This window comes from Diadema setosum, chromosome 1, assembly GCF_964275005.1.
Source record: "Diadema setosum chromosome 1, eeDiaSeto1, whole genome shotgun sequence".
Taxonomy (NCBI): Eukaryota; Metazoa; Echinodermata; class Echinoidea; order Diadematoida; family Diadematidae; genus Diadema; species Diadema setosum.
The window spans coordinates 38626512-38652593 of NC_092685.1; the positions used below are offsets into that span (position 1 = coordinate 38626512).

Consider the following 26082-nt stretch of genomic DNA (forward strand, 5'->3'; position numbering starts at 1 on the left):
TAGCTGTGGCTGTACAGGTTGTAGCTTGAACATTTCACACGAGCTGCGTGCACCTGCTCTCGACAATCGACTGCATATTTCTTCGAACCATGCTCGCCATGCCGGCTGTCCTGGCTGACTATCGCAATGCTCTCCGCTCAGCTCCCCAAATTTTACTGGCGGGGCTGCATGCGCTGAGCTGCTGCTAGCTGCGCCTGCATACATACGCGGGTTCGTACATGCTGTAGGGCGCTCAATACGGTACATGCGAATCGAATGTAAACTGAATACCAAGCACGTATGTACGCACGCAGCACACACAGGGTATGACAACACATGGGGAAGTGGCTTCTGCGCTTGTTACGCGTATTTTCTAACCACTGTACGCTCATTATCTGATCGCTGGAAATCCACACGCGAATGCTGCTTTTCGGCGTTGTTTGCAAACATGATTGGGACACATTTTCATGTGCGCTCGTAAAAAAAGGGGGTGATATTGATGACAAGATGTGATTTCGAAGTTAAATTTCTCAAGATAGAAACATCATTTCGCCATGAAATTTGAAATATGTCTTAATGATGTAATTCTCTTTCATATGAAATAATTCACAATTCGTTTCTCACAGAATTTCAAAAGTTACAAAAATGCTCCAGACACCCTATTTGTAGATCAAAATATAAATTAAGGTTTGATCCGATGTTGCATTTGCCAGATGGCAATATTGAGACTGCTATTTTATCACCTTTTTTTTACTTTGCTTGTTGTAATGTAGGGCATGTGCATGTGTGCTTGTTGCTGTGCGGTTATCAGGACAGTAGCTACACGCAGCCGCTGTAGAGACAGCGGCTGCACCTCTATTCCTTCGCAGACGTTGATTTTTCAGTGTGGTTGTGCGACTCCTTCATGAATATCTTTATTAATCGTGGAAAACTAAAATACAAGGAATTATCGTAATCTATGATAATCATTCAATAATCAGTATGCGATTTTTTGTTTAATTACGTCAAAAACTCACCGAAATCTGTGGCTGAAATCAGGTCTGTAAACGTCCTTATGGCTTCACTCCTCATCTGCGTGTTATTATGAATGGCATTCACTCTCGTATACTGCAACGTACAACGTAGGTAGTCGGAGAGGCGCCCTCTAGCTCTCCGACTACCTACGTTGTACGTTGTAGTACTAGTATACGAGAGTGAATGCCATTCAAATAACACGCAGATGAGGAGTGAAGCAATAAGGACGTTTACAGACCTGATTTCAGCCACAAATTTCGGTGAGTTTTTGACGTAATTAAACAAAAAATCGCATACCAATTATTGAATGATTATCATAGATTACGATAATTCCTTGTATTTTAGTTTTCCATGATTTTTTATAATAAAGATATTCATGAAGGAGTCGATCGCACAACCACACTGAAAAATGACAACGTCTGCGAAGGAATACAGGCTGACTAGGTGCAGCCGCGTCGCTTCGCGACAGCGGCTGCGTGTAGTTATCAGGACAGTAAAGTTTAGGTCATATTAACTGTGCATGGTTTAGTGTAATGCCCACATGGGCTTCATGTTGTGTGGCTTGCACACACAACGGCCTAAACCATAATACCGGCCACCGCTTAAGCGGGAGCACCGCTTAAAAGGGAGAGAATCTGGAGGGTCTCCGATCCGATCCCGAATTCGACCCCTGTTAACTTTACGATACGTAAACTAGCACATATGGGACTAAGATAAGGAGGCAGGTGTTAACAGTACAATCATAGACAAACAAAATAACTAAGTTTAGTAGGTAAGTAAAACTGCAAAACAAAACCAAACAGCAAATTTTAATTGATTGAATGTAATTACCAGTATTTTCTTTCCTCTTCTGCAAAAATGTTTCCGTGTTCATCACTCAATCATGTTTTCGACGAAAATTTCGCTCGTCAACATTCAATAACCGACAACACAACCGCGATGAACCAAGATTAATCTTACTCATATTAACTATTTTTGGGTTAAGAGTTAAATTTTCAAACCGATTTCACCGAACAAAATACAAAAAATATCAATAATTTTTGTCCGTGAATATCAATTTTTGATTTAGAGATCTAATTCCTAAAATGGCGTGAGAGTATGGAACTATTGGCCACAGTTTTGCGTGTATGGTTCAGTACAGTGCGTATACGTATAAAGCGTGCAAGGTTTCCCATGCTGCAAGCTAGGATAGCGCCAGCAGCGCGACTGGCTGGCGTTGCGTTTTAATACATCGCTACAAGCTGTGAAATGCTCTATGGATAGTACACTATCAAGCTGTACATGATAGACCGACCGTCGACAGTGTGTTGTTGTTCCGCGATCATATGAATTTGTACACGGTATGTTGGCGTAAGGAAAGGACACGGCAGAACTAAAACGGGGATGAACAGATGTTCTTTTGACTGGAAAATGTGCTGCTAAATAACGGTGTTGAATTGCTGACTATAGACTGAACGTTTTCAGGATGAGAGCGATTGTACAACGGGTCACTAAAGCGAGTGTATCCGGTAAGTATCAAGTGATTGTTTCTTATTGTAGCCGTTGGTTGTGACGAGGAATACGGTCGTAAAATGTAAACTACAACTTCTGTACAAGGACAAGGGCTGAGGGTGGGTGTAGTAGCTACAACTACAAGCTAGGCCTAAGTAACGTCGAGGCTTCTAGGACTCCCTACATTAATTTACATTTAGTCTAGGCCTACAGTGACTTGACTGTCGAGGTCGACTGTGTACGTAGGTAGCATGCATGTAGGCCCTACCTGATAGTCTAGTGATAATGCAGTGATTATTGATTTTAATGATAATGAATGGATGTCACATAGGCCCTAGATTCTATCTAATATTCTAACGTTAAAGTTAGAGATCAGACATAGACTACATTAACTTTAATGGGCTGTCCACTAGGCACTACTAACCCACACACTGAATAAATTTGAGAGTAAATTACAAGTTAAAGCCCAAACAAAGTTCTGGTACGCCTGCAAAAGTTGTCGAGTTTTGCTCCAAAATGTGAACGTATGCCTAGGAAATGTGTGGAATAATGCTGTAATAACTAACAAGATATTCGAAGGGTAACAACGAAAATGGGAAATATTAACCAAGAACGTTCAGTCTCAGAACTTACCCGAACGGGGTCAGGCTAGACTCGGACTCGGGGATAACTCGGCCTCGCTTTGGTTGACGGCGGGATGAGTTGTATCGGTAGTGGTTGTCCCTCTGGATTGTACAGTGTTGTACATATGTACTAGACCTCTATGCATATGGGAACGCCCTGTATAAACTACATTGTAGCGTTCTGGCTACTTGCAGTAATGGTCCGAGTTGTTACAACGCGTGCATCAAAAACCTCTTTGCCGCGCATGCAAAATTAGTGTGCGCCTCTCATGCAAAATTAGTGTGCGCCTCTCAAGCACCTCTAAAAACAAGCAAAGACGCTTGATAAACAACAACAAAAATTTCAAAGACCGCGCGTCTCAGCAACTGAGGTGATGTGCGTATCTACATACTAGTACTCAAAGTAGTAAGCTTGAGGACCACGCGCTGTCCATTTGTTTTGTACAGGATTAGCACGCACTTTCCTGTCTGCTCAGTAAGGCCTCGTTTGGTACCCGTAGAGTACTGATGAAAATGGCGATCACGAACTGTGTGTAAATTGTCTGAAATAGGGTCGAGTTTTCCCTGAGACCGAGTTAGTCTTGAGCCTTCTGGAATACATGTAAAAGTCGGTCTACCTACTTTTATTATTTTTCTCAAAATACTCCAAAAACGACTCATCATTCCGGCAAACCGCGTCAGCCAGGTAAGTTTCTTTGTAGACTCTTTCGATATATTGCAAGCAAATATGAAATGGTGCCAGACAGGTTCTCAAGCCCTTACCAGAACTTTGTTTTCACTTTAATGTGCATTGCCATTGTCGCGAAAACTTCCACAATTTCCAATTTCCAGTGGATGACTGGGCTAACTAATAGTGAATACATGGAGAGTTGATTGAATGAATGAGACAGCATTTTTAAATGGGATGGGCAAGCAGGCAATATTCTGAAGCTATGTTACATGTAAATTTAGTGTAAGTCAGATGACATATCATTTTGAACTTTGGCATGTACGGCATTGGCCCTGGGTGGAACCATTTAATGACTGGTGTGTTTTGAAAAAAAATGAGAGAAAATGAGGGTGGCAGCTCGACGGTGACAACATGACGGTCTGGTGGCGACCCGATGAGAGTACTGGCGATTGGTGAATTTCTTATGTTATGTGTGCATTGGGAGCTACAGCTGTAGATCCTAGATTGAGAACCTGAAGGCACGCACGCATGTACATGTAGCTGTGCATGCGGGGCTGATGCAGCTCATGCAGGTGCATTATTGAAACGTGTAAGCTGCATGCTGGTGACCCGACGGAAGTACTCTCGTGAGGTCACCAAATGGAAGATCATACCCAAAACATGATTTTCCCCATAAATTTATGGGTTGTCTCCATCACAAACTGCATGGAATAGAAAGGTGAAAATGGTAACTTTCAAAATGACAGGATCATTAAAGAATGAATTATCAGTTTTACCTGTAATCTTTAATGGTATTTATAAAAAGTGACAACCTTGTGGTAAATGACGTTAGTCCATTGTAATTAATGTTTTAATATATTCTAGTATTTAATGTTTGATATATTCTAGTATTCAACATTTAGTGCTTGCAACTTGAAACAGAATCAGCGCTACTGCAATAAAAATTTATCGTGGTTTGACCAAAAGATCTGTCTTTATCTTGTCGTCTGGGGATATGTTCGATGAAGACTATGTCTGGCTTCATGTAATTCCCTCTGATATGTCTCTGGAGGACGACTGTTAAAGTAAAAACAAAACTTTTATTACGATCTGTAATACTCCTCTAGACCTCTAGATTTTTCTGTCTATACAATATGCAGTAAAAAGAGTGAGAGCTCAAGAGCCTGTGACCTACTCAATTTACCCCATTTAAAGGTTTAACCACACTCCTCTTGGGGGGGTTAAATACCCCTCCCCCCAAAAAAAAACAACAACAAACAACAACAACAAATGTGCTAATGTACAATGTTCTTGCATATACATGTAGATATCTCAGCAGAATTCCACAAAACCAAATTGCTCCTAAATCACAGGAAATAAAAAGAAGTTCCAATCACTCCTGAATGTAAAGTTTAATCAGATCTAATGTCAGGAAGCTTTGATATTGACATCAATATTTTATGTACATGTAGTTGCTTTAATTTTAAAACAACTCATTCTTTGTGGGACTCTAATTCAGATTCAGTGAAATCCAGTTAATAACCAGTTTACATTTGTGATCTTTAATAAGGTTTTTGATAGATAAGTAGATTTTGGAAGTGTAAATACTAAATACAGAAGAAATGTCAAGATTTTTATTGCCATTTTTTTTTTTCATCTTGGGGTGGGGCATGATGGCCTTTCATATTTCTGTAATGCATTGAATACACATCTCCTATTGTTTTCTGAAACAAAAACAAAACAAAAACAAAAACAAAAACAAAAACCAACAACAACAAACAAGCTAGCAAACAAACAAACAGAACTAAAGGAACACCAATGAAAAAACCCCAAAATCTTGACCCCTTTGCGATGTAGAAGTGCCAAAGCCATAAAGTGTAGGTCAATAGTTTTTTTTTCCATTTTTTTTCCATGAAGTGCTACAGTACTTTGTATGCAGAATACAGTGTGATTGCTAAAATTGTATGTGACTCCAAAATAATCTTAAGTTAATCTTCAGTTTGTAGAAGTACAGAAACAGTGAATAACATCACCTCTTCTACAAACTATTTATTTGCATTGAAAAATGATTGATCATGAATGTGTCATAAACTTCACTCAAAACAACAATTGTATAATAACAATCTGAGACTATGCTTCCATTTTTTAATACTAATTTTTAGTAGATAAATTTAAACTATAAAAGTAGCAAGTTATTGACAGGAATTCAACATTTCATAGACATGGGAACAGTCCTTTTCGAACCTGTTCTTTTCATTAGGAAGGATTGTGTGTTGATCAACTCTGAACACCTACAACACCTTCACCATCACTCTCCATAATTTCGACTTCTTTGCAAACAATGTTAAATGATGGTGATCGATGTATCCCTTCAAACTACCGGACGTGGTATGAACCAGTAAAATACGCCTTTCCACATTTGTGTTAGTGATGGCTACTCACTCTCTGTTGATGGTAGCCACTGCTTTGCAACAAGATGGGTTTGTTTTATCTTCTGCAGGAGTACTTCAGAGCATGGAGGTATCTACAACTCTGTAGAGCCCTGTCCAACTTTTACACACTTGAAAAGATGTTGTTGTTCTTTCTCTGGTTTGTCCTTCTCCAAGAACAACTGGAAGGGAGCTTTGTTCATTGGTTTCACTTTCTTCTGGCCATGCATCTCACAAACAGACTCTTTTTTAGTCTTCTCTCGACAGCAGTGTCGTCCTTGAGTTTAGTCTCTTGTCCTATAGGTGTCTCAAAGCAAACTGAGTGAGTTTGAGGACCTACCTGAAGATGCTTCGGTGGTTTTACTTTATTCTTTCGACTGAATGAGGCAGTATAATCACACCATGTAAAGGCATGATACACATGTAGCCTGGTAGAGCTGTACAAAGTGAAGTGCCGATGGTTTTGTGTACATCTGTTTCATACTGATGTATCTTTGTAAATTTCAGCATAAGATCCAAGAACTGACAGCAACCGGGTGCAATGACAAGACAGTCAGAGGCAGATGTGTGGAATGCTAGTGCTTAGAGGTTTGATGTTTTGCCAGATGATAAACATAGGAGTTCAGGGAGAGGCTGAGGATCTGGATGCAACTGGCATACAATTTTGTATCTTAGGCTCAGCTGGCAAAAATTTAGTGATTTCACTTGAATTTAGTGATTTCACTTGTGCTGGTAGAATCAAACTTTATTTGATAAACTACACCTTCTGTTCCATGCAACGCATCCTTGCCACTATGTGTCTCAATGAATCTGTCAAAATTATCCCATGCAGTACCTGTTCCACGATTAGTTTCCACATCCATTCTGTTGGGAGTTATATTCTCATCTTTACTTGCTCCAAATGTCAACTCCAATGCTAATATTCTGCTGCATGGTAGGAAATACAATGACCAAGCCTGTTCATTAATTTTCCACTTTCCTGCTCTCAGTAAGACTCTTAACTACTTGGTATACATACCATGCCAATCAACAGGTGTGTCCTTGGTTTCTTCTGGCCTGAAGTTATACCACATACAGCATCTTGACTGACAGAGTTGATTCACTATTGGTTTTAAATAGCAGATAGGTTGTAGCTCCTTGCTCAAGGCCATCAATCAAATTTTGAAAAAGTCAGTGACTTCATCTGGGTACATTCACTTCACCTTTGTACCCTCTGCCGGAGTCAGATTTTCAGGTAGATAAATTTCTTTTTGTAGCCTTACAGATATAAATGTAGCTACTCAAAGTGCAGAAAGCTATACATTTCTGATTTGGTTATGCAAGACTTGATCAGATTGCCTATAAAGGAAAGCTTCCTCTTCAGTTATAGAAGAGAACTCTAGTGGTAGATGATGTCTCCCCTCTTAGACATCCCTGTCCTGGTGACTAAGATGCAATTATCAAATTGCTTTGATAGCTTTTAACTCCCAACATTTGTGCCGTTGTTGGAGCATCTCCAAAATCATCTTCCCCAAACAACTCATTCAAGAGTGCTCGATACTGAACATTGATGTCTGTCAGCAAGTGCGGAATCATGTTGTTTCTGTTTCCGTAATTGCAGTTCAGCAATAGCAAGAGGTGTTGCCCTTGCCTCCGAGTGAGAGCTTGAATGGCAAATTCCGTGATATTTCACTTCCTTGATAACAAAGTCCAAACAACTTGAATGTGCCAGAAGTTTATCATCATTCTTCCATGTTGCATACTTTCTCACACGTTTTTCAATGTTGGTTGTTGCAGCTCTGATCAACTTTTGTTCCTTTTTTGTTTACAGTGTATACTGACTTTCTTGCCTGCCCACTGAATAAGCACAAGTCAGAAAAAAAAAAAAATCCTTGTATGTGTGAATTGTACGTCTCTTGGTTTTGGTATCGTGATATCCGAGCGTGTACACTGTAATTGACTTTGAGGTCTCAGAGTTATTTTCAGCTTTGATATCATACCAGTAATTCAAGGTTTGTCGATATACCGGTGACAAAGCAGTGAATTTTCTGTAGCATTTCTTGTTGAATATGATATCATTGTACGGCATCTACAGTCTTAGGGAGACAAACATTAGAATATGAACAAGCTGTAATGCTTCAATTTATGTAGGACTATTTCCCACTTTGACAGTGTTTCATTTGTTATGGGGATAATACCACTTTTTAAATAGTCTTAATGACAATAAGTCTATGCCATTTTCTCCATTCAAAGAACAAATGAACCTGATGTAAAATGGAAAAAATGTGGCATTACTGTCTTTTCATGTTTGATATAAATTATATGGTTTCTTCTTTAGCAATTCTCAACTGGTACAATGTATGTTATTTCATGGGAATAAGCTTTCTAATTGAATTTTGATTGAATTCTAATTGAATTCTACACTGTACGTATGAATTTACCTTGTAGAATACAACTGAAAAAAAATTGTCATTAGTATACTGTATAAAGCAATTCATTCATTGCACATCCTTGATCTTTAAAAATGCATTACTGAGTTTAGAACAAATCCCTGATTTTGCTTCATTTTTCTTTGTTTGTTTTTCTTAATCTTCTGCAATTTGATAGGCATTCATACATGTAGATGCCTGACTTAATTGCCTTCAGTAAACAGTAAAGGTGATACCATAGACATAAACATGTACCCAATCAACTTCTGTGTACAATCAAACACTAAACATTATTCTCTCAAAGTCTCTGAAGTAAATATATTATATGTAAAATCAAGTTGAACTTTGTATTTGTAATTGTCCCAAATGGGGCAGACATATTCAATTAAACTGACTGAATTTGTCTGATGTTTCAAACTAAATGAAAACTTAAAACTTTGCCACTGACTGTAATACAGGTAGGTTTTCATGAGATAAATATGATATAAAATTAATGACTGAAAAACAGATCTAGACAGGCATGCAATCAGCCAAGTGGAATAGACTATACAGGACAACCTTGAATGATTAAAAAATGACATCAATAGAACCGGCTCACTGAAGGAGTTTCATTGGTTTGCCATTATAACAAATTCCTGCACAGTAAAACTTGTGGAAATGATAAGGTAATTTCATTGCCACTTAAACGTAACTTGCATCGAAAGTGACCTACCAGTATCTCATACCAATGTACAGTTAAACACTGTACATTGCTGTTAATTTCTATGAATTTGCTGCTTGAAGTTGAACTCTTCTGCACATACCGAGTACATGTACAAGATGTAGAAACACTAAAGTTAGGTCATTCCACGAGCCTGACACCCACAAGTCATACATTGTACAACCCACGAGCTACACTGTTTGTAAACATTAAAGAAAAGGTCCATTAGTCATACAGTCTAGATGAGCTCTACACTAGGCAAATAAGGCCCATGAGTCTGACGGTAAGCAAATATGGCCCACAAGTCTAACACTGGGCAAACAAGGCCTATGAGTCCAACACTATGTACACACATTTTGTAGACAAGAAAGGCCCATGAGACTGAAACTGCATACATTAAGCCGTGTGTTATAGTGAACGTTAGACTCTATACTGTACCCTGTTTGCCTCATGTCAGACTCATGGCCCTAACCATGGGCAACTGCTTTCCTGACCAGATATTCTATCAGCTTTTGGTATTTTTATTATGTACACCCATATTACTGTCTTCTGCCCGGGTTTTGTCCATTGGCTCCATGGGGTAAATTATGCCCATCGGGGTATTTTTGGGGTCCAAGGGGAGCAGTCTGCCACCTCTTTTCCCCAGCCAGATATTTTGTCAGCTTTCATATCTCTATTATGTTTGTGCACCCAACTGACCAAGTTTGGTGGATGGGCTCCATGGGGTAAATTAAACTGGCTGGGGGCGTTTCAAGAGGCCCCTTTGAGTCCAACCCATTTGAATGCATCAGGCTGACATGCACTGTTTAATAACAAATGTGGCCCCAGTAGCTCAGAGGGATCAAAGCTTTTGTCCTACAGCGAGTAGACGCAGACTTCCAGACTATTCTCTCAGTTCATAAATTTATTGTCTAGTCTAAAGTTTCAGCAGGGTCATTGCTTATTTTGGATTTGTTGCAGTTTTAGCAGTCCTAGGGTGATAGAATCACAGTTTGTTCATATGTGCACAGTGCAGTTGGGGCCCTCAAGACCACAAATTAAAGAATAATTTAACACCTTGTTCTCTAAAGCTAGAAATGATGGAGCTGTATACTACAATATTTATGAGTGCAATTTTAGATTATTTCTACCAACATCCAGGAGTGTCTTTCAGGAGGCTTGCAATGTACCACGGTAGGTTGGGGGAACAAAGACAGGCCTCGAAATAGGATTTTGGAGGGGCAAGGCCATTTAGAAAAGGGCACTTTTTCCAAGAGGTCAGGGCACTTCGGTCAGTCAGAGGGGCACCAAGGCCACATTGGAAAGGGCATGTTGGGTGTTTATACGTGATGTGAATGCCCCATAGAGCTGTATGCTATCGACCGTGCTGCTACACTCCAGCAGCGCACGCACGCATAAGATCTCTCCGCAGCAGACGACGTTAGGCAGTAGGCCATACGCAATACGATGTAGGTTCTGTAATACAGTATGTTCTCAACGCGTACGCCGCGCTCGCTTTGGAGCACTTCCAGCGCCATTTTGCTTTGAGCATGCGGGCGGATGAATGCAGAGTGAGAGAGATGGCAATGCTCGCAGCCGTCCGACAGGTCTGGCATTTTTTTTTGTTTTTGGCTTGTGACCACTTGCTCCGGCCCGCCGCTGCCTAGCTAGTAACTCTATGGCCGCTGCGCTGCGGAGGCAGTTGGGACGGTTAAAGCCGGTCGGGCGTACATGTACGTAGACTTCTACACGTCGTCTCGTATCTCGGAAAGTTTGAGTTTGAATCAGATATATTGGGACGCGAGTGAACTGAAGGTATGATATTTGAGATCAGGAAAGTTGTTCAAGCTTATTAAAGTGTAGACTTTGAGAAAGGGCATATTATATGTCATAAATAATAACTTTCATTCTAAAAGGGCACCACGGCCACAAGAAAAAGGGCACATTTTTTTTTGGCCGTAACTTTGATCAAGGAAAAAGAGGCATTGCGGCCAACGAGAGGGGCACCGACGGCCATGGCCGTCGGTGGCCGTCGCTTAATTCGAGGCCTGCAAAGAGGTGGCCATTTTTCTCACATTTCCATCTTTTCATCTTCCTGAAATGGCATTTTCAGATTTTGTCACTCAACATGGCAAGTAGGGTAATAACAGATTTGAACAAGAGTCAAAGCCCCAAAAGTAGAGAACCTTGAATACAAATGTTCTTCTACTGAAGCAGAAATATTTTTAGCAACACATTATTCAGTGCATAACATTACTTTCAAGCTTATTCATGGCAGATCCAGGGATGATTACTCAGGGGCCAGTACCAAATTAAGGTTTGACAAGTGTGTGGTCAAATTTTCACCAAACAGTAGCGGATGATGGAACAAACAAAGCACATGGTGACTGCCAAATGGGTGCCATGCAGTCTGGGAACCCCTGTGGTGCCCAAAGCTCTAGAATTAGAGAATCTTTTGAAAAATGTAGATCATTATAACAAGAAATGATTTAGTCCAAGTTATGACATTGGTGTGTGTAAAGTTGTTGTTGTTGTTGTTGTTGTTTTGTATGGCAAATCAAGGGGTGCCCCCATGCTTTGAATAAATTGCAGAACAGTTTTCACATTTTGATCTTTTTCTTTTTGAGAATGCATACATTTTCTTTCTACAAACCTAGCAAGTATTATTGCCAGTGTGATACATGTAGAATCAACTCAAAAGGACACCATGTCTCCCAGGAACCCCCCCCCCCCCCCAAAAAAAAAGCTCCCCAAGTTTGCTACATTCTACTTTTTAGGTTTGATATAGTCTGCAAGAGAATGTGTGGAAGTGAACTTACGATACTCAGGTGAGTCTTGGACCCACTGGAGTTCTTTTTTTTTTGGGGGGGGGGGGGGAGGGGGGTCGTTTTATCTCTCACCACTCACTGTCATAGTGGAAAATTCCATTATGATCATGATTTACATGCATGATTCAGGTTTCCATAAAGATACTGTAACCTACACACTTGTATACCTACAAATTGTACTGTAAAGTGAGGCTGGGGAGAGTGATTGTGTCAATTTTGGAATACTATCCACTGGTTTGTTTGTACATGTAAATCTACATGTAGTTATCTACATTTCTATCTGCCTATGGGGTCATCCCAGGAGACCAACATCCACAAGCCATACAGCCTAGGAGTTTGACGTTGAAGAAAGGTCCATGAGTCATATATAGCCTACGAGTCATACAGCCCATTAGTTTGACACTAGGAAAAAAACAGCCCATGAGTTCAACATTACAACACAGGGCTTAATGTGTCGGTCTCATGGGCCTTGTTCGCTTAGTGCTGAACTCATGTGCTGTATGACTCATGGGTTGTATAACTTGTGGGCTGTATGACTCACAAGCCGTATGATATGTGGGTGTTGAACTTGTGACGTGCACCTCTTCTTATTACAGTGTGCCATGAGTATTTTACCTCATGTGTACTGCATATAATATAGTGTAGACACCTACTGTACAACTTGATGGAAGGTAAAAGATGAGATACTTTGTATTGGTTCTGGTCATTCTAGGGGTATCCCATAGAACCCCAAGGGGAAGTCAAAAGAAGAAGGAAAAGAAGAAAAAAAAAAAACAAAACCATGCACAGTTTATGTATATGGTACCTTTTCATCATCTCCACAATGTATGACCAGATTTCAGCTGAACTTGGCAGGAATTATCCAGTGGGGTAGGTACACAATGTACATTATGTATGACAGAGGATGTACATTGTACTAAACAACATGTATACAGGATGTCCCAATTGGGCCCAGGGATGGGGCTCTTGAGAGCTGCTGCCTGATAGATACCAAGCATAAATTTGTTCCATACAAAAGTAGGATAAGGAATTCCATAGTGTGTAGATACGTATGTACATGTAGATGAATCTTGTAGTATACACTGTAGGTAGACCAGGACAAATGTTCCCGGGGCCTCTAAATACGTTTATTGTGTACATGTGTACATGTTGAAATTTGATATGATGTACTGTTCTGTACTGTAGTTTGTATGCACTGTATACCTCTGAGGAGCATCACTGGGAGATTGCGTAAGGTACATGTACCGTATGCTCCAAATATTTCGTGATTTTTTATTTTCAAGAATTTCGCGAGTTGGGTGCTATTTGCAAATTTACAGCTGACATGAATGTGAATGCATTTCTCCGTTCAGTACTGTCAGTGTGCCCCACAATCCAAATTTAAAGGGTTTGTACAGTTCTGGTTGAGGTGAGGATTTAGCTTTTAATGTTTTGAGAGATATTCAGAAACCACTCTATGAGATGTCAAAGAGCATGCAATTCTAAGGGGTATCAAAAGTTTATTTCAAGATGAAAATCGGTTTTGAAATGGCTGAGATATCCAAAAACAAGGTGAAACAAAGAGAACATAATAAAGGCGTGGCCTGTCGCCTTTTATTATTGTCACTGTTTCGGATATCTCAGCCATGTGTAAACCAATTTTCATCAAATAAACATTGAATCCTTTTTAAAATTACATGCTCTTTCATATTTCGTACTTAGGTTTCTCATTATCTCACCTGGGAATGTTCAAAACATGAATCCCCACCTCAACCAGTACTGTACAGTCCCTTTAACCACTCCCAAAATTGTTTTAAAGTTCCAATTCGCGAAAAATTTGATTTGCTAAACGTATTCAGTAAGTGTATAATAAATTTAATTTCTTTGGAAGCTCCAGTGTGCATGTAATTTGCCCAAACTATTTTTGTTTTCTTTGAAGTCAAAATTTCTGATACAGCATGCTATTTTCTATGTACATTATTAGCAAGATAAGAAAAGTGGTTTTGCTCACATCTTAGACTGAAGAAAATAGTGGTCAGCATTTGTACACTGTATAATGTACAATATACACATAGGATATGCACATACAAAATGGAATCAAATATTTCACTGTTGACAGACTTGCATTCAGCTGTATTTGCATGCACTTTGTAGAGATTTTATTTCTAATCTATACTAGGGCTCTGTGGATGATCTTGGAATTGAGTTCAAATGTGCTCCCTCTACAGTAGCAAGACCCTAGTGCCTCATGAAATCTTTCATCATTTCAATTAAAAAAAATAACTCAGCAGTCTTTGAGAAATATGTGTCCAGTTGATAGCAGTTATGATATCAAAGAACTTTGTACATTGTTCATACATGTGTATATGAAGATGGTCAAGGGTCATTGTTATAAGAGATATGGACACCGGCTTGATTGATGGTGGAGGAGCGCGAGCCATCTTGAAGAGGCGGGCGGGTTCATATCACCTGCTGCTGCTCTCAAGTGGCCTCATGACCCCCTCTGCGTACACACCTGTGTGCTTAGCGCCTGATTTCTAGAGCCTCACTCTGCATTTGATCTGGTTTCCAGACCTCCCAACCATTCCGAATTTGGAGGAAAGAATCTGAATTTTGACCATTCTCTGCTTGTTTTGAGGAGTTTCCTATCTTTCTTGATGATTTTACTCTGTACCTCTAATGGAATTGCTCTTCTTTCCCTTTTATTTATTTATTTATTTATTTATTTTTTTTTTTGGGGGGGGGGGGCAAATTTTCCCTATTTTTTTAGTTAGAAAAGTTGGGAAGTCTGGGTTAACACACCAAAAAGCTTTCTTAATGTTTTGACAGTACTAGAATGATACAATTTTTCCGAATCTAACAAAGATGTAGAGGATAATTTCTGTTCAGATTATAATCACACTCCTGAAGCATTTAATAGTGATAAGACAGCAAATGCTTCAAAGGTCTGTATTGCACTGAATATTATGCTTTCAATTCTAATGAAAATGCAGTCCATACAATGTGTCAATATTACAATAACATTTCCCTTAATGGAGAGTGTGTTAAATCAGTGTTGTGCTGGATACAATTGTAAATGGATGTCAATACTGTATGTCCAAACACATACAGAATGTACTGTTTATTGTAATATCTGACTCATGAAGAAAAAAAATGTGTGTTTTTGCAGGGAAACCTAAAAGCATACTGTACATGCTGTTACATGTAATATTTTATTCTGGCCCATTTGGCTTAATGCACGGCAGAGCTCAACGTTGGAGAGAACATGTATGACGGGGCCTCAGTTTTGCATGCTAATGACCCTGACCCAGTGTGAGCAGAGGCCATCATTGAAGTGCCCAGACTGGCATGAAAAACCAAAAAAAAAAAAAAAAAAAAAGGGCAAAGTAAAGCAATAGTTTTCAATAATGTAAGGGCCTGTCTGAATATATTGTATGCCATTTTTTTTCTCTCTCTTGCAGTTGATGATGAGCTGGTTAGTAGCATTGGAAGAGGACTATGTATACTGGTGGGCATATCCAGAGATGATTCGCCAAAAGAAAGAGAGTACTTGTAAGTTCAACTTTAAAATGCTCTAAATATCTAGATATCTCTTCATCTATCTCCTTATTTCATTAATTTCTTTCAGTCTCAGGAGGCGCCTTACATCTGTCACCGGATATTTTGTCCAGCAAATCATTTGTACTTTGCTGAAAAGTAAATTTAGTTTTGAATTAAGTTCTTTTGATATACAGAGATGTGTTTCTTTGTCAGTTTTGTACTTGCAATCTATTCACATGTCAGCTACATGTATAGTAAAAAGAAAAATAAACAGCTATGATATAAAGACATACAGCATAATTTCCATAGAAAGCTTGTTGAATGGAATTGGCTGGGTAACATTTTACCAATAGCAACAAAATGAATTCATTGAGGCATCTTACAAGTAGTGTGACTTGTTAATAGCAATTTTAGATATTTTTAAATGGATAATAGCTCAATGTTTCAACCTTCTTTCCAGTATTACAGAGAAAGAATGTAACACAATGTACAGATAGAGAGTGTGAAGGAATACTTTCGTTTAATGTACATAATACTCCAGTATACACCATGTTAATATGAGGAGGCATTTCATCTTGTGCAATGTTAATATTCTTTTAATGCTGTTTGTATTTTTACAGAGCCAGGAAAATTTTGAATCTGCGGCTGTTTGATGATGATAACGAGAAGAGATGGACCAAGAGCGTCAAAGATAAGCAGCTGGAAATATTGTGTGTCAGTCAGGTGGGTCATTCGTTGTACAGGTGGTAGTCAGTGTCATTTTTTTTTTTTTTTTTTTTTTTTTGTGTTACAGTGGGTTGTTGTGTAGGAATGCGTTTCCTGCATAGAAATATTCAGAGTTTCTCAAAATTAATTGTTCTTTTTTTTTTTGGGGGGGGGGGGGGGAGGCAAATATGTTTTACTTGTTTTGTTGCTGCTTTTCATTTTGTTGTTGAGTTTTCTTTTTTTTTTCCTCAACATTTGTATATTCTTTCAAACCCAAGGTGAGATTTGGACCAAAATGAGCAGGAGTCATTTGTGTGAGTGGGAAATACCCACTTGTTTCATGTGGTACAGATGTCCTCAATAGCACATATAGCTCAAGAGCAGGGCCCCATGGGCCATAAACTGTATGTTTGCATCATCTCCCCTAGATCCACAAATAGTATAGCCAAGCTGTACAACCAGTATATTTAGTTACTCTTGGAGGTATAAGAACATTAGTCGTTGATGACAGCAGCAGTGGTGGCCCCCCCTTGGCTCCGGAGGGGGTACTGAGTTGGGATGGGGCCCCGGTTACCATGAATTTGTTAAATAGTCATGTTTTCTTATAAGCTGCATGATTAGAGGATATGGGCGCCTCTTTGGAATTGTCCTTAGGGGTCGCTCATACATTAGCATTCGGTGATGATTAAGCAGTGCAAATACTGAGCAAAAAATACTTCCAATTCGCTAAAAATATTTCAGTTTCTTAAGGAAAAAGAAAACTCAGGAAAGCACTCCTACTTGTACCATTCATAATTGCCTGGAATGCCTCCACCTTTTGCAAAGGATGGCCTCCATTTACAAAGTTCATGTCAATGAAATTTAGTGGTTTTGAGTGATTGCCTTGTCCTTAAAATACAGTAATCAAAACTTGAATGAGTTCTTTGAAATCTTTTCAGATGGGAATCTGCTACACTACCCTTGGCATTGGTAGAGATTGATGGAAATGATGGCATACCAGGAAAACTAACACTCCTCATATCATGCAGTTTCCACAGAAATAATCGCTAATGTTTATGGTACAATTATTGCTTTGGGTAATCAGTATGTATTCACGTTGTTACTGTTGTTGCCAGTCTCATGTACAATGCTCATATTTAATAGACATCGTGTCAAGATTACAGAATTGCCATTCTATCGTATTCTGTGCAGACAGATCAGCAAACTTGAGTGCCTATCTCTAGGTGTCAAGGTGCACATGTTCTATGAAATAAAACTTAACAGCCCCACCCTCTTTTTTTTTCAGAATGACTAAGCAGGAATGAGGGTATAGAAATAGTGACCAATCATAATTTAACACTCAGTTGAATTTATAGCACATTTCTTTGTGTGGAAACAATGTTAAACAGTTTTGATGAAAGAAATATATACTGTAAAACATGATATATTCGCGGCATGAATTTTTCGCGAATTGGAGCTGACGGCCTTTTTTGTGGCGTGAAATTTTCGCGAATTGCCACTGGCATTCAGTGCATATAGTGTAGACAAGAACTTTCGCGTGCATTTTAATTTCGCGAATCTTGGCGCTCGCGAAATTCGCGAAATTAAAATGCACATGAAAATTCCTCGTTTTACAGTACATACAATGCACTGTAAGGGGCTATCAAAAGAGTACACATGTCACTATAATAAAAGGACCATACAGCTGTATATCAATGTCTTGTATTATATGTGTGTGTTTGTGGGGGGGGGGGGGGTGGTCATTACACTGCGTAGTACTCACAAGGGTAGTGTATGTACACTGTAGCATTGTGAGTACAGCTGTGCTATCAGCCCTATGTACACTGTATACAGCACAAACCCGTGAATGGCCTGTGCTACAAAAGCTCAAGTTAATGCCCTTCTCCACTGGCTGTGGTGCCCCTGGACAAAATTGTGACGTGTCGTCCCTAATAAGGCAGTTCCCTTTCCCCTGAGAAATAACACGGGACAGGGTACCCCCACACACAGTAGCAGCATTAAGGCATTAGTGCCCCCCAGCCCTCTTTTGAGCTGTGGTATAGTATTTGCAGTGTGTGCAGGGGATAGTGTTGGCTCAGATGCATTTTGTGTGGTGTAGCATGCCTACACTGTACTTGCAACCCAGAGACACTGTATAACTTGCTATTCAATCGATAGTACAGGGTCAGTACTCCTTGTGCCAATGGGCCCTGTTACAATGTATGACACTTTTTTTTTTTTTTTTTTTTTTTTAAATAGCTTGTTACCGTGGTATGAACTTCCCTGTGTGCATGATATGAAGAATATCTACATGTACTGTATTATACTGGAGAGATATTATGTCTCGTGGGTTTGTGAATTACTTATTGTCCTATAGTTCTCTGTATACTTACCCAAAAGATTTGCCCAAAATATTTTGGCACCAGTTAATGCAGAGGTCAGGGAAAATGATATGTTTACTTCAGAAAATATACTTGGGCCATACGTTTGATAATTGGAGGTGCTGTGTGCATAAGGTAACTGCATTTCTTTACACAGCCACCTGGGGTAAAATTCTTATACCAAAACTGAAATGAAAAGCACCTTGTTTTTGTACAATGAATGATGGGTTAGGAATAGGGCGCCCAGAGCAAACTTTTGTAATAAAGTGCATTGTTGCAACTGATTGACTAATTGCCCTACATCGTTGTACAGTAAATAAGCACTGAATTGATTAGTGTTTTAGTAGCAGCTATGATAGAAATCATGGGCATACATACTCGAACAGGATTCGAACATACGACTTCCTGATCACCGGACAGGAGGTCGTACAATGTAGGTTCGAATCCTGCTCGAGTATGTATGCCCATGATTTTTATCATGGCTACTACTACAACTTTGTAAAACACTGATCAAGTCAGTGCTTATTTACGTCAACATAGGGCAACTTGTCAGTCAGTTGCAATGAAAGCACCCTGACAGAAGAATTTCATGAATTTGAAGTGCATTGTTACAAAAAGAATATTCTTTGACAAATTATTTTTTTTTTCTTCAAAACAGATAGAAAAAAAAAAAGATTTGTGGATAAAATACACAAAAGATACATTTCTGGAGTGGTGATTAAGGTATTGTAATTGCACACAGAAGGAGTATTGCTCTTGTTTGCTACCCATGGAAATTATATTGAAATGCATCTTTTCATCTTTGTTTTGTTTTGGGTTTTGTTTTTTGTCAGAGGCAGTAGGGATGAAGCTAATGTACTTATACTATGTACAGTATGGCTACAACAATTATGTATTTAAAAAAAAATCACAAATCTACATTTCTTCTCTAAATTTGCTCATAAATAAAATTGAAGAGTTGTGTGGATTTTGAATTGCACAGGGCATCTTCATATGCCCTGATTGTATTCATTGAATGAGAGATATGTTGAAAAAACGGTAAAATCCTGACACTGGGGGATATACTGTGTTCATGTACACACACACATTCACACACACATGTATCATAAATGTACATATCTTAGTTCATACAGTAGAGGTCAGTTTTATTATCAAAATCTCAATGAGTTATTCATAGCCAGTATCACAAAATTTTGGTAAGAATGCTTGTGTTGTTGTTGGGTTTTTTTTTTTTTTTTTTTGGTTTTGGTTTTTGTTTTTGTTTTTTTGTTTTTTTTTTTGGGGGGGGGGGGAGACTTAAAGCTTCCAGTAAAAATAGCACAGCCTAGTATACTGGTTGCACCATGTGTGAACAGGTAAACCTACAGTATCTGTGGGGTAGTAGGGATCATACAATTTATGTCTTTCACTTAGTGGGGCATTTAAAATCATGGCTCTGAAAGTACAGATTATTTCCACTGCAACATACCATGTGCTTTTTTTTTTCCATCACTGTTGATCATTTTAATTGAACAAATAATGATTTTGGTTTGTGTGCTTTATGCAACAAGATATTTTGTGTGCATGGGTAAACCTTTTAGCAAAGGTCTCGTAAATGGGTGCATGTCACGAGTCCGACACCCACAAGTCATATAGCCCATGGGCCTTTTTCTTTTTTGCCTAGTGTCAGACCTGTGGGCCTTGTTTGCCTACTGTCAGACTCATGGACCTTATTTGCATAGTGTCAAGCTCCTGGGCTGTGTGACTCCTGGGCTGTATGACTCGTGGGTTTAGGGCTCGTGGGATGACCCCAAACTTTACATTGAAAGGAATCTTTCTCAGGGGCAGTAGATACAAAGTTATTGTTCCTGAATGTGTTCCTCATGGCAGTCCCAAACACAAAACCCTCAAAGCAATGCCCCATACTGTAGCAGGGCCCCAAATGACCAAAGCAATAAACATCTTCATGTCCATAAGTAGTAAGTACACTTGTATCTTTCTGTTGGATTGTATGTTGATACAGATAGAGAGCAAAGATGAAACATGTTTGAAGCTGCTCCAGTGTTGGTCCCTGTGGGCCTGATTTTTTTTTTTTTTTTTTTTTTTTGGGGGGGGGAGACCTCATTTTGAAAGGTAACCACTTTATCATCATCATCTCTCTTTCTCATGGGTATTGACTGGTAGCATACATGTGGTCTTGTAGGTTGCCCTGGGGCTTCCACCTCCCTGGTTGTACAGTACTTTGTCTCATAAAGACATAGATGCTAAGAATAATGATTATGTGTAGGGCCCCTGGAGAGCTAGCTCTATACAATTAGGTTAAATGGCTCACCCTAGGGGGCACCGTGGGGAGGTTGCATCAAGGTCCAATTTACCATGACTGTCAGGTGAGCAAGGAGCTCCTATGTTCTGTTGGTTTTGTTCATGAAAGATGCTCAAGAATGGATTCACACAACAAAGCAACAAAATAACAAAAACACTGCCGCTAAACATCTGCAGCCATTCATGTGTCCAGTAATCACTTACATATATACGTGTACATATGCCCAATGCAATCCATCTTTGCCTAAAAAAGAAAAAGAAATGCCATTGATGCCGCTGTGTGTCATAATCCTTTCACACCGGAAGTGAATGCGTAGTACAGCCAACATTTTTATTCATTGGCTGAACATGTTGTACATACAGCAAGCTCATGTCACATGTCTGCAGGTAGTGTTCAAAGTCAGGGTTTTTCGTTTCTTTGTACCAGTATGGATATTCCCTTGAGCTGGCAAAACCAACATTGGAGTCTATAATGATTAATTGAAATGGGAGGGCCTCCTCAGGGTCTTGTGTACTTGTCCATCTGGAAGACCAATACAAAATAGAACTTGATGTTGGTCTACTGGTAGATGCTGTTGTACAAGTACCCGTACAGCTGTATATCAAAGAATATATCCTGCTGGTTTGTGACTTAAGATATCTACACCAGTGTATATTTGAAAAAGAGTAAAAATACTAAAAATTTTCACTGGCTGTTGTTTGTGAAACTGCAAGTTTGTTGAAGGGCCCATGAGAATACTGTATACAGTATTACATGGTTAGTGATGCCATATTGGGCTATAATAATACCAGTATCCACAACTGCTACATAAATGGCATTGCACACTCAAAGGGAAGCATGTAATCATATTTTGTAGTGAATGCCATGTAATGAGCAGTCAGATACTTGTGTGGCCCCCCCCCCCAAAAAAAAGAAAAAAAAAAGGAGAAAAATTCTTGTAGTTGTTGTATAGTTATGTATAGATTGTACAGACGTAGATTAAAGTAAGGTAAGAACATTGGTAGATTCTCTGTGATAAATGTAGCCGTGAGGGCCAGGAGAAATACTGAATTGACATTTTAGATTGAACTTTTTGGAAAGATGCTGCATGTTTATTGTTACAAGTTACACAAGTAGTTGGCCACTACTCAAGATTGCAAAGAATGTATGAAGTGGCGAGGGAGTGCCAGCTACACTATAACAATGCTTTCAAAACTAGGGGCCCAAATCTGAGACACATGCACAATGTTCTTTGATGTGAAACTCATGGGAAACGAAGGTACATGTACACTGTATTCAGCATATAGTCCAACACCTGCCAATACATGCCCCACTCCCAGACTGAACTAGGGAAATGCAACTTCTTAAAACTAATGTTCAGGAAATATCATCTAGCATGGTCCAAAGTTGTACAGAGCTCTGTATACAATGTATGGGCAATGTATGTCACCAGCTTCTGCTACACACTTGATATGGAGGATGGAATCTGCCAGACACCTAATTATTCTCACCTCCACCCTCAATTATGTATTAAACCTCCGCTGAAATAAAACCTTTCAAACACCCACAAGAAATATTCACTATTGTCCATGGTTATATGACTTACTACTACCAGAGTATCATAAGTGATGGTGGTGGTGGGGGGGGGGGGGGGGGGGGGGGAGGGGGGAGGGTTGTCAGATCACCCTCAGCCCCTTTCCTCTCCTAGCAGTCACACGTCTGACAATGGTCTTCAGTTGCCTCTAAAGCCATAGTGTTTGAGGCATTCACGCCCTTATCATTCTCACCCAATGTATTGTTCTCATCCCCACCCCCAGTTATATAGTAATGCTCATCTTGAATAAAACCTTTCAACCCCCCACAAGAAATATTAACTGTTGTCCATGGTTATATGACTTATTTCTGGGGTAAGAAGAGTTTTGCTTGTTTTTAATTCTGCAGAATCGAGACATCAACTACTGGAACATATGGCAAACAAAAATATTCGCATGCTTTTATTTTTTCACTAGTTTTGGGTTGCGCGAAATGCGCGAAAATTTCAACACCACGAAAATTTCCACTTTCACAGTACCCAGTTCAGGTTTGGGGCCCCTAATTTTGATTGTATGGTGGGCTCTTGTCACCATCGAAAATGTCTGGCAGTGGCCAGTCTTATGAGTTTAACACCATAGCACATGTTTTCCCTCAAGATTCCATTAGTTTTCGTTTTCCAGGTACTGTAGGTTATTGGACTGAAATTTGTGTCCCCTTTTCTCAGTCCACCTGGCCACACCTCATTTAGAATTCTCCCAGACAGTCATTTTGTTGCATTGGACTACTGTACAAATATCTGTGAACATAAAAAATTGGGTCTCTTTTTCAGCTAGGCGGGCACCCCCTGGCCCCCTCTGGGCACTTATTTGCGACGAGATCAAGCATTTCGATTGGAGTGCTTTGATTGGATGTCGTGGGGAGATTTCCCCCCTACATGGCTGATCCGCTGTGGCCTCAGTGCCTTCCGACTGGGCTGGCTCTGGTTCAAGGGGAGGCATGGGGCACTTCCAGACAGCCAAGGCTAAAGTGGCCTTGCCCCGAAAAATTTATGAAATTTATGAAATAGAAGCCTATGTCAGTACACTTGTACATCAATATTGCTTTAGCAACGGTGACATGCTGCCAGCAGTTTTTATAGTATATAAATTATGCACATTTATGAGCATGTGGGAATGATGTATGTTGCATTTTGAGAGCATTTACATTGAAAAATGCATGGGGCCCTCCATACCAAGTACATTTGTGTCAACAAAACTATGCTTTCTCAGTTGCAATCTCAAAACTGTCAGTCAATCAAGATACTTACGTGTATGAGGTGCACTCCCAGGTTAAAAGACACTTTCAAAAAAAAAAAAGGAGAAAAACAAACAAACAAACAAACACTGAGCCTGCAATAAGCCAGTTCGGAGTTAGCTCATGGCACATTGGTACGAATGACCTTTCTTTTTTCTCAGTTGGTTAGGGGCACTTCACTCGTTTTCAGAGCGACATAATGCATAAGCTTTACGTAACAATTTATTGGATTCATCAATCCCGTTCAAACAAAGAATAAACTTGCGTAGACCAGATGAGCAGAATGATCCGTCAATTCACACTTGAGAAAGCATCCATTTCATTATTTTGCATTGGATGTATTGACAATCTCTTTCTATTGATATTGCCAAATACCACTTTTGCTGATAGGTGGATGTGCTGGCAAGCGGTATTTATAAGGATTACATGAATAATCATTACATGACAGATGCTTATCCCAGTAAATTTAAAAACCAACATGCCTGTTGGTCCGAATGACCTTGTTTCTGCTCATGCGCAAAGTGGAACTCCGAACTGGCTTATTACAGAAGGAATGACTGATATTGGTAGAGATGCAGTCAGTTGAGCTTTTTACCCTACACACATATTGATTTCCATTGATAGCTAGCTCACAGTGACACTTTCGGGCCTTACGTCAACCAACTGCAATGTTGGTTGTACAAAGTGCGTGTACTAACTGCAGCAGACATTGCAAAACAAGATTTCACATGGCAGTGTAGTATGTACACATCTGTGCATGCTGATTTTACTCTGTGGTTAAGTATACCAATGTTTAATTTTAGATGAGTATGCTTCATAACTACTTCATTAAGAGAATGTTGCTTGAAGTGTAGTGTTATTTCTACCTCCGCCAAGGAAGGAGGTTATATGTTTTCATTGGCGATTGTCCATTTTGTCTGTGTGCAAAATAACTCAAAAAGTTGCAGACGAATTTGGATGAAACTTGCAGCAAAAGTTGATAATGATACAAGGAACAGATGATTTGATTTTTTAAGTGATTTAGGAACTTTTATGAATTTTTAAAGGATTTTCGGTCTTTTTGCAGATAGGGTCAATGAACTTGGGAGTTCAAGCTGCACTTATTTGAGGTTTGCATATATATGTGCACTAAAGTGTGTGCCTTGCTCGGACGAAGTGCCAGTTATACGGAGGCTGATGATGTAAACAAAAGGCTTCTATATTGGGAAATGTTGGGTGATTAAATTGTCAGCATGCATGTACCATATGAGTGGAAATCACTGATCTCAATGGAAGAATAAGATCAGTCGTGAAATGAGCTGCCAGTGGAGGTCTGTGCTTTCAGAGTGTTTCTCTAGTTAACCCTTTCACTTTTATTTCTCAAGATGTACATGTATAATCAGTTTTGACAGAAATTAAAGGTAAAATAGGGAATGCAACATTGTAGTTCACACAACCGATTCAAAAGGCTCATTTGGGGGGGGGGGGGGGGAGGGTGATCCTTGTGGCAAGGCTACTGAGGGCCAAAACACATCCCAGTAGAACAAGTAAACTGTACTTTGTCGAGATATCTCGAAGGGTAAAGAATTACAATTGATCAAAGGGCCCCTGAAGAGGTCGTTATGATTTGCGTTTTGATAATTAATGCAATCAAGGGGCCACCGCTGGGAGTTGCATCACCCACCCCCTGCTTTTGTTTGTGTTCATGCCTTTAGCATGTTACTCTAAAACTAGAAACTTCATGGTAGTGAAGTTTCCTTAGAACCGTGGTTGGTGTAAATGGAATGGCCTTGTGTTATCCTGTTGGTCCAAAACCTAATGAAATGATGTCAGTAATTTAGATGACCCAATAACTCATTAACAATGAGAAATGACAGTGTGAGGGGTCAGGAAAGCATGCTTCAGCAGGTCAGAAATATGATCAGTGGGATTTGTCTCTGGCATTAAATACAACTGGGCAGATGGATTGTGTGAAATTCGTACAGCAGCTTGTGTGCTATTGTAAGGTACCTGCTGATTGCCCTGGTTGTCACAGCTTGTCTTTGTCCTTGCGTATTTTTACAGTTCACGCTCTACTCGGTTCTGAAGGGAAACAAACCGGACTTTCACCAGGCCATGCCCGGGGAGCAGTCACAGGCGTTCTACAACGAGTTCCTGGCCCTACTCAGAAAAGACTACGATGCAGACAAAGTCAAAGGTATAATATCCAGGAAAGATGTATAGTATATAATGTCCTTGAGAAATTTTACTTTATTCAAGTTTGGGTGTTTTGGGACGTTTGGGGGAAATTGCTGTGAGAAAATATGGCAGAG

The 26082-nt window shown here is 39.6% G+C and overlaps 1 protein-coding gene across 1 annotated transcript in view; it reads left to right on the top strand.

Moving 5' to 3' along the window:
• Positions 1–2324: 2324 nt before the first annotated feature.
• Positions 2325–26082, top strand: part of LOC140235887 (uncharacterized) — a 44388-nt gene continuing 20630 nt past the window's right edge. Inside the window, exons 1-4 of the mRNA XM_072315907.1 lie at positions 2325–2501; positions 15541–15631; positions 16240–16342; positions 25835–25967. Of these exons, the coding sequence (XP_072172008.1) occupies positions 2459–2501; positions 15541–15631; positions 16240–16342; positions 25835–25967 (370 nt within the window). The 5' untranslated portion in view covers positions 2325–2458. The remainder of the gene's footprint in view (positions 2502–15540; positions 15632–16239; positions 16343–25834; positions 25968–26082) is intronic.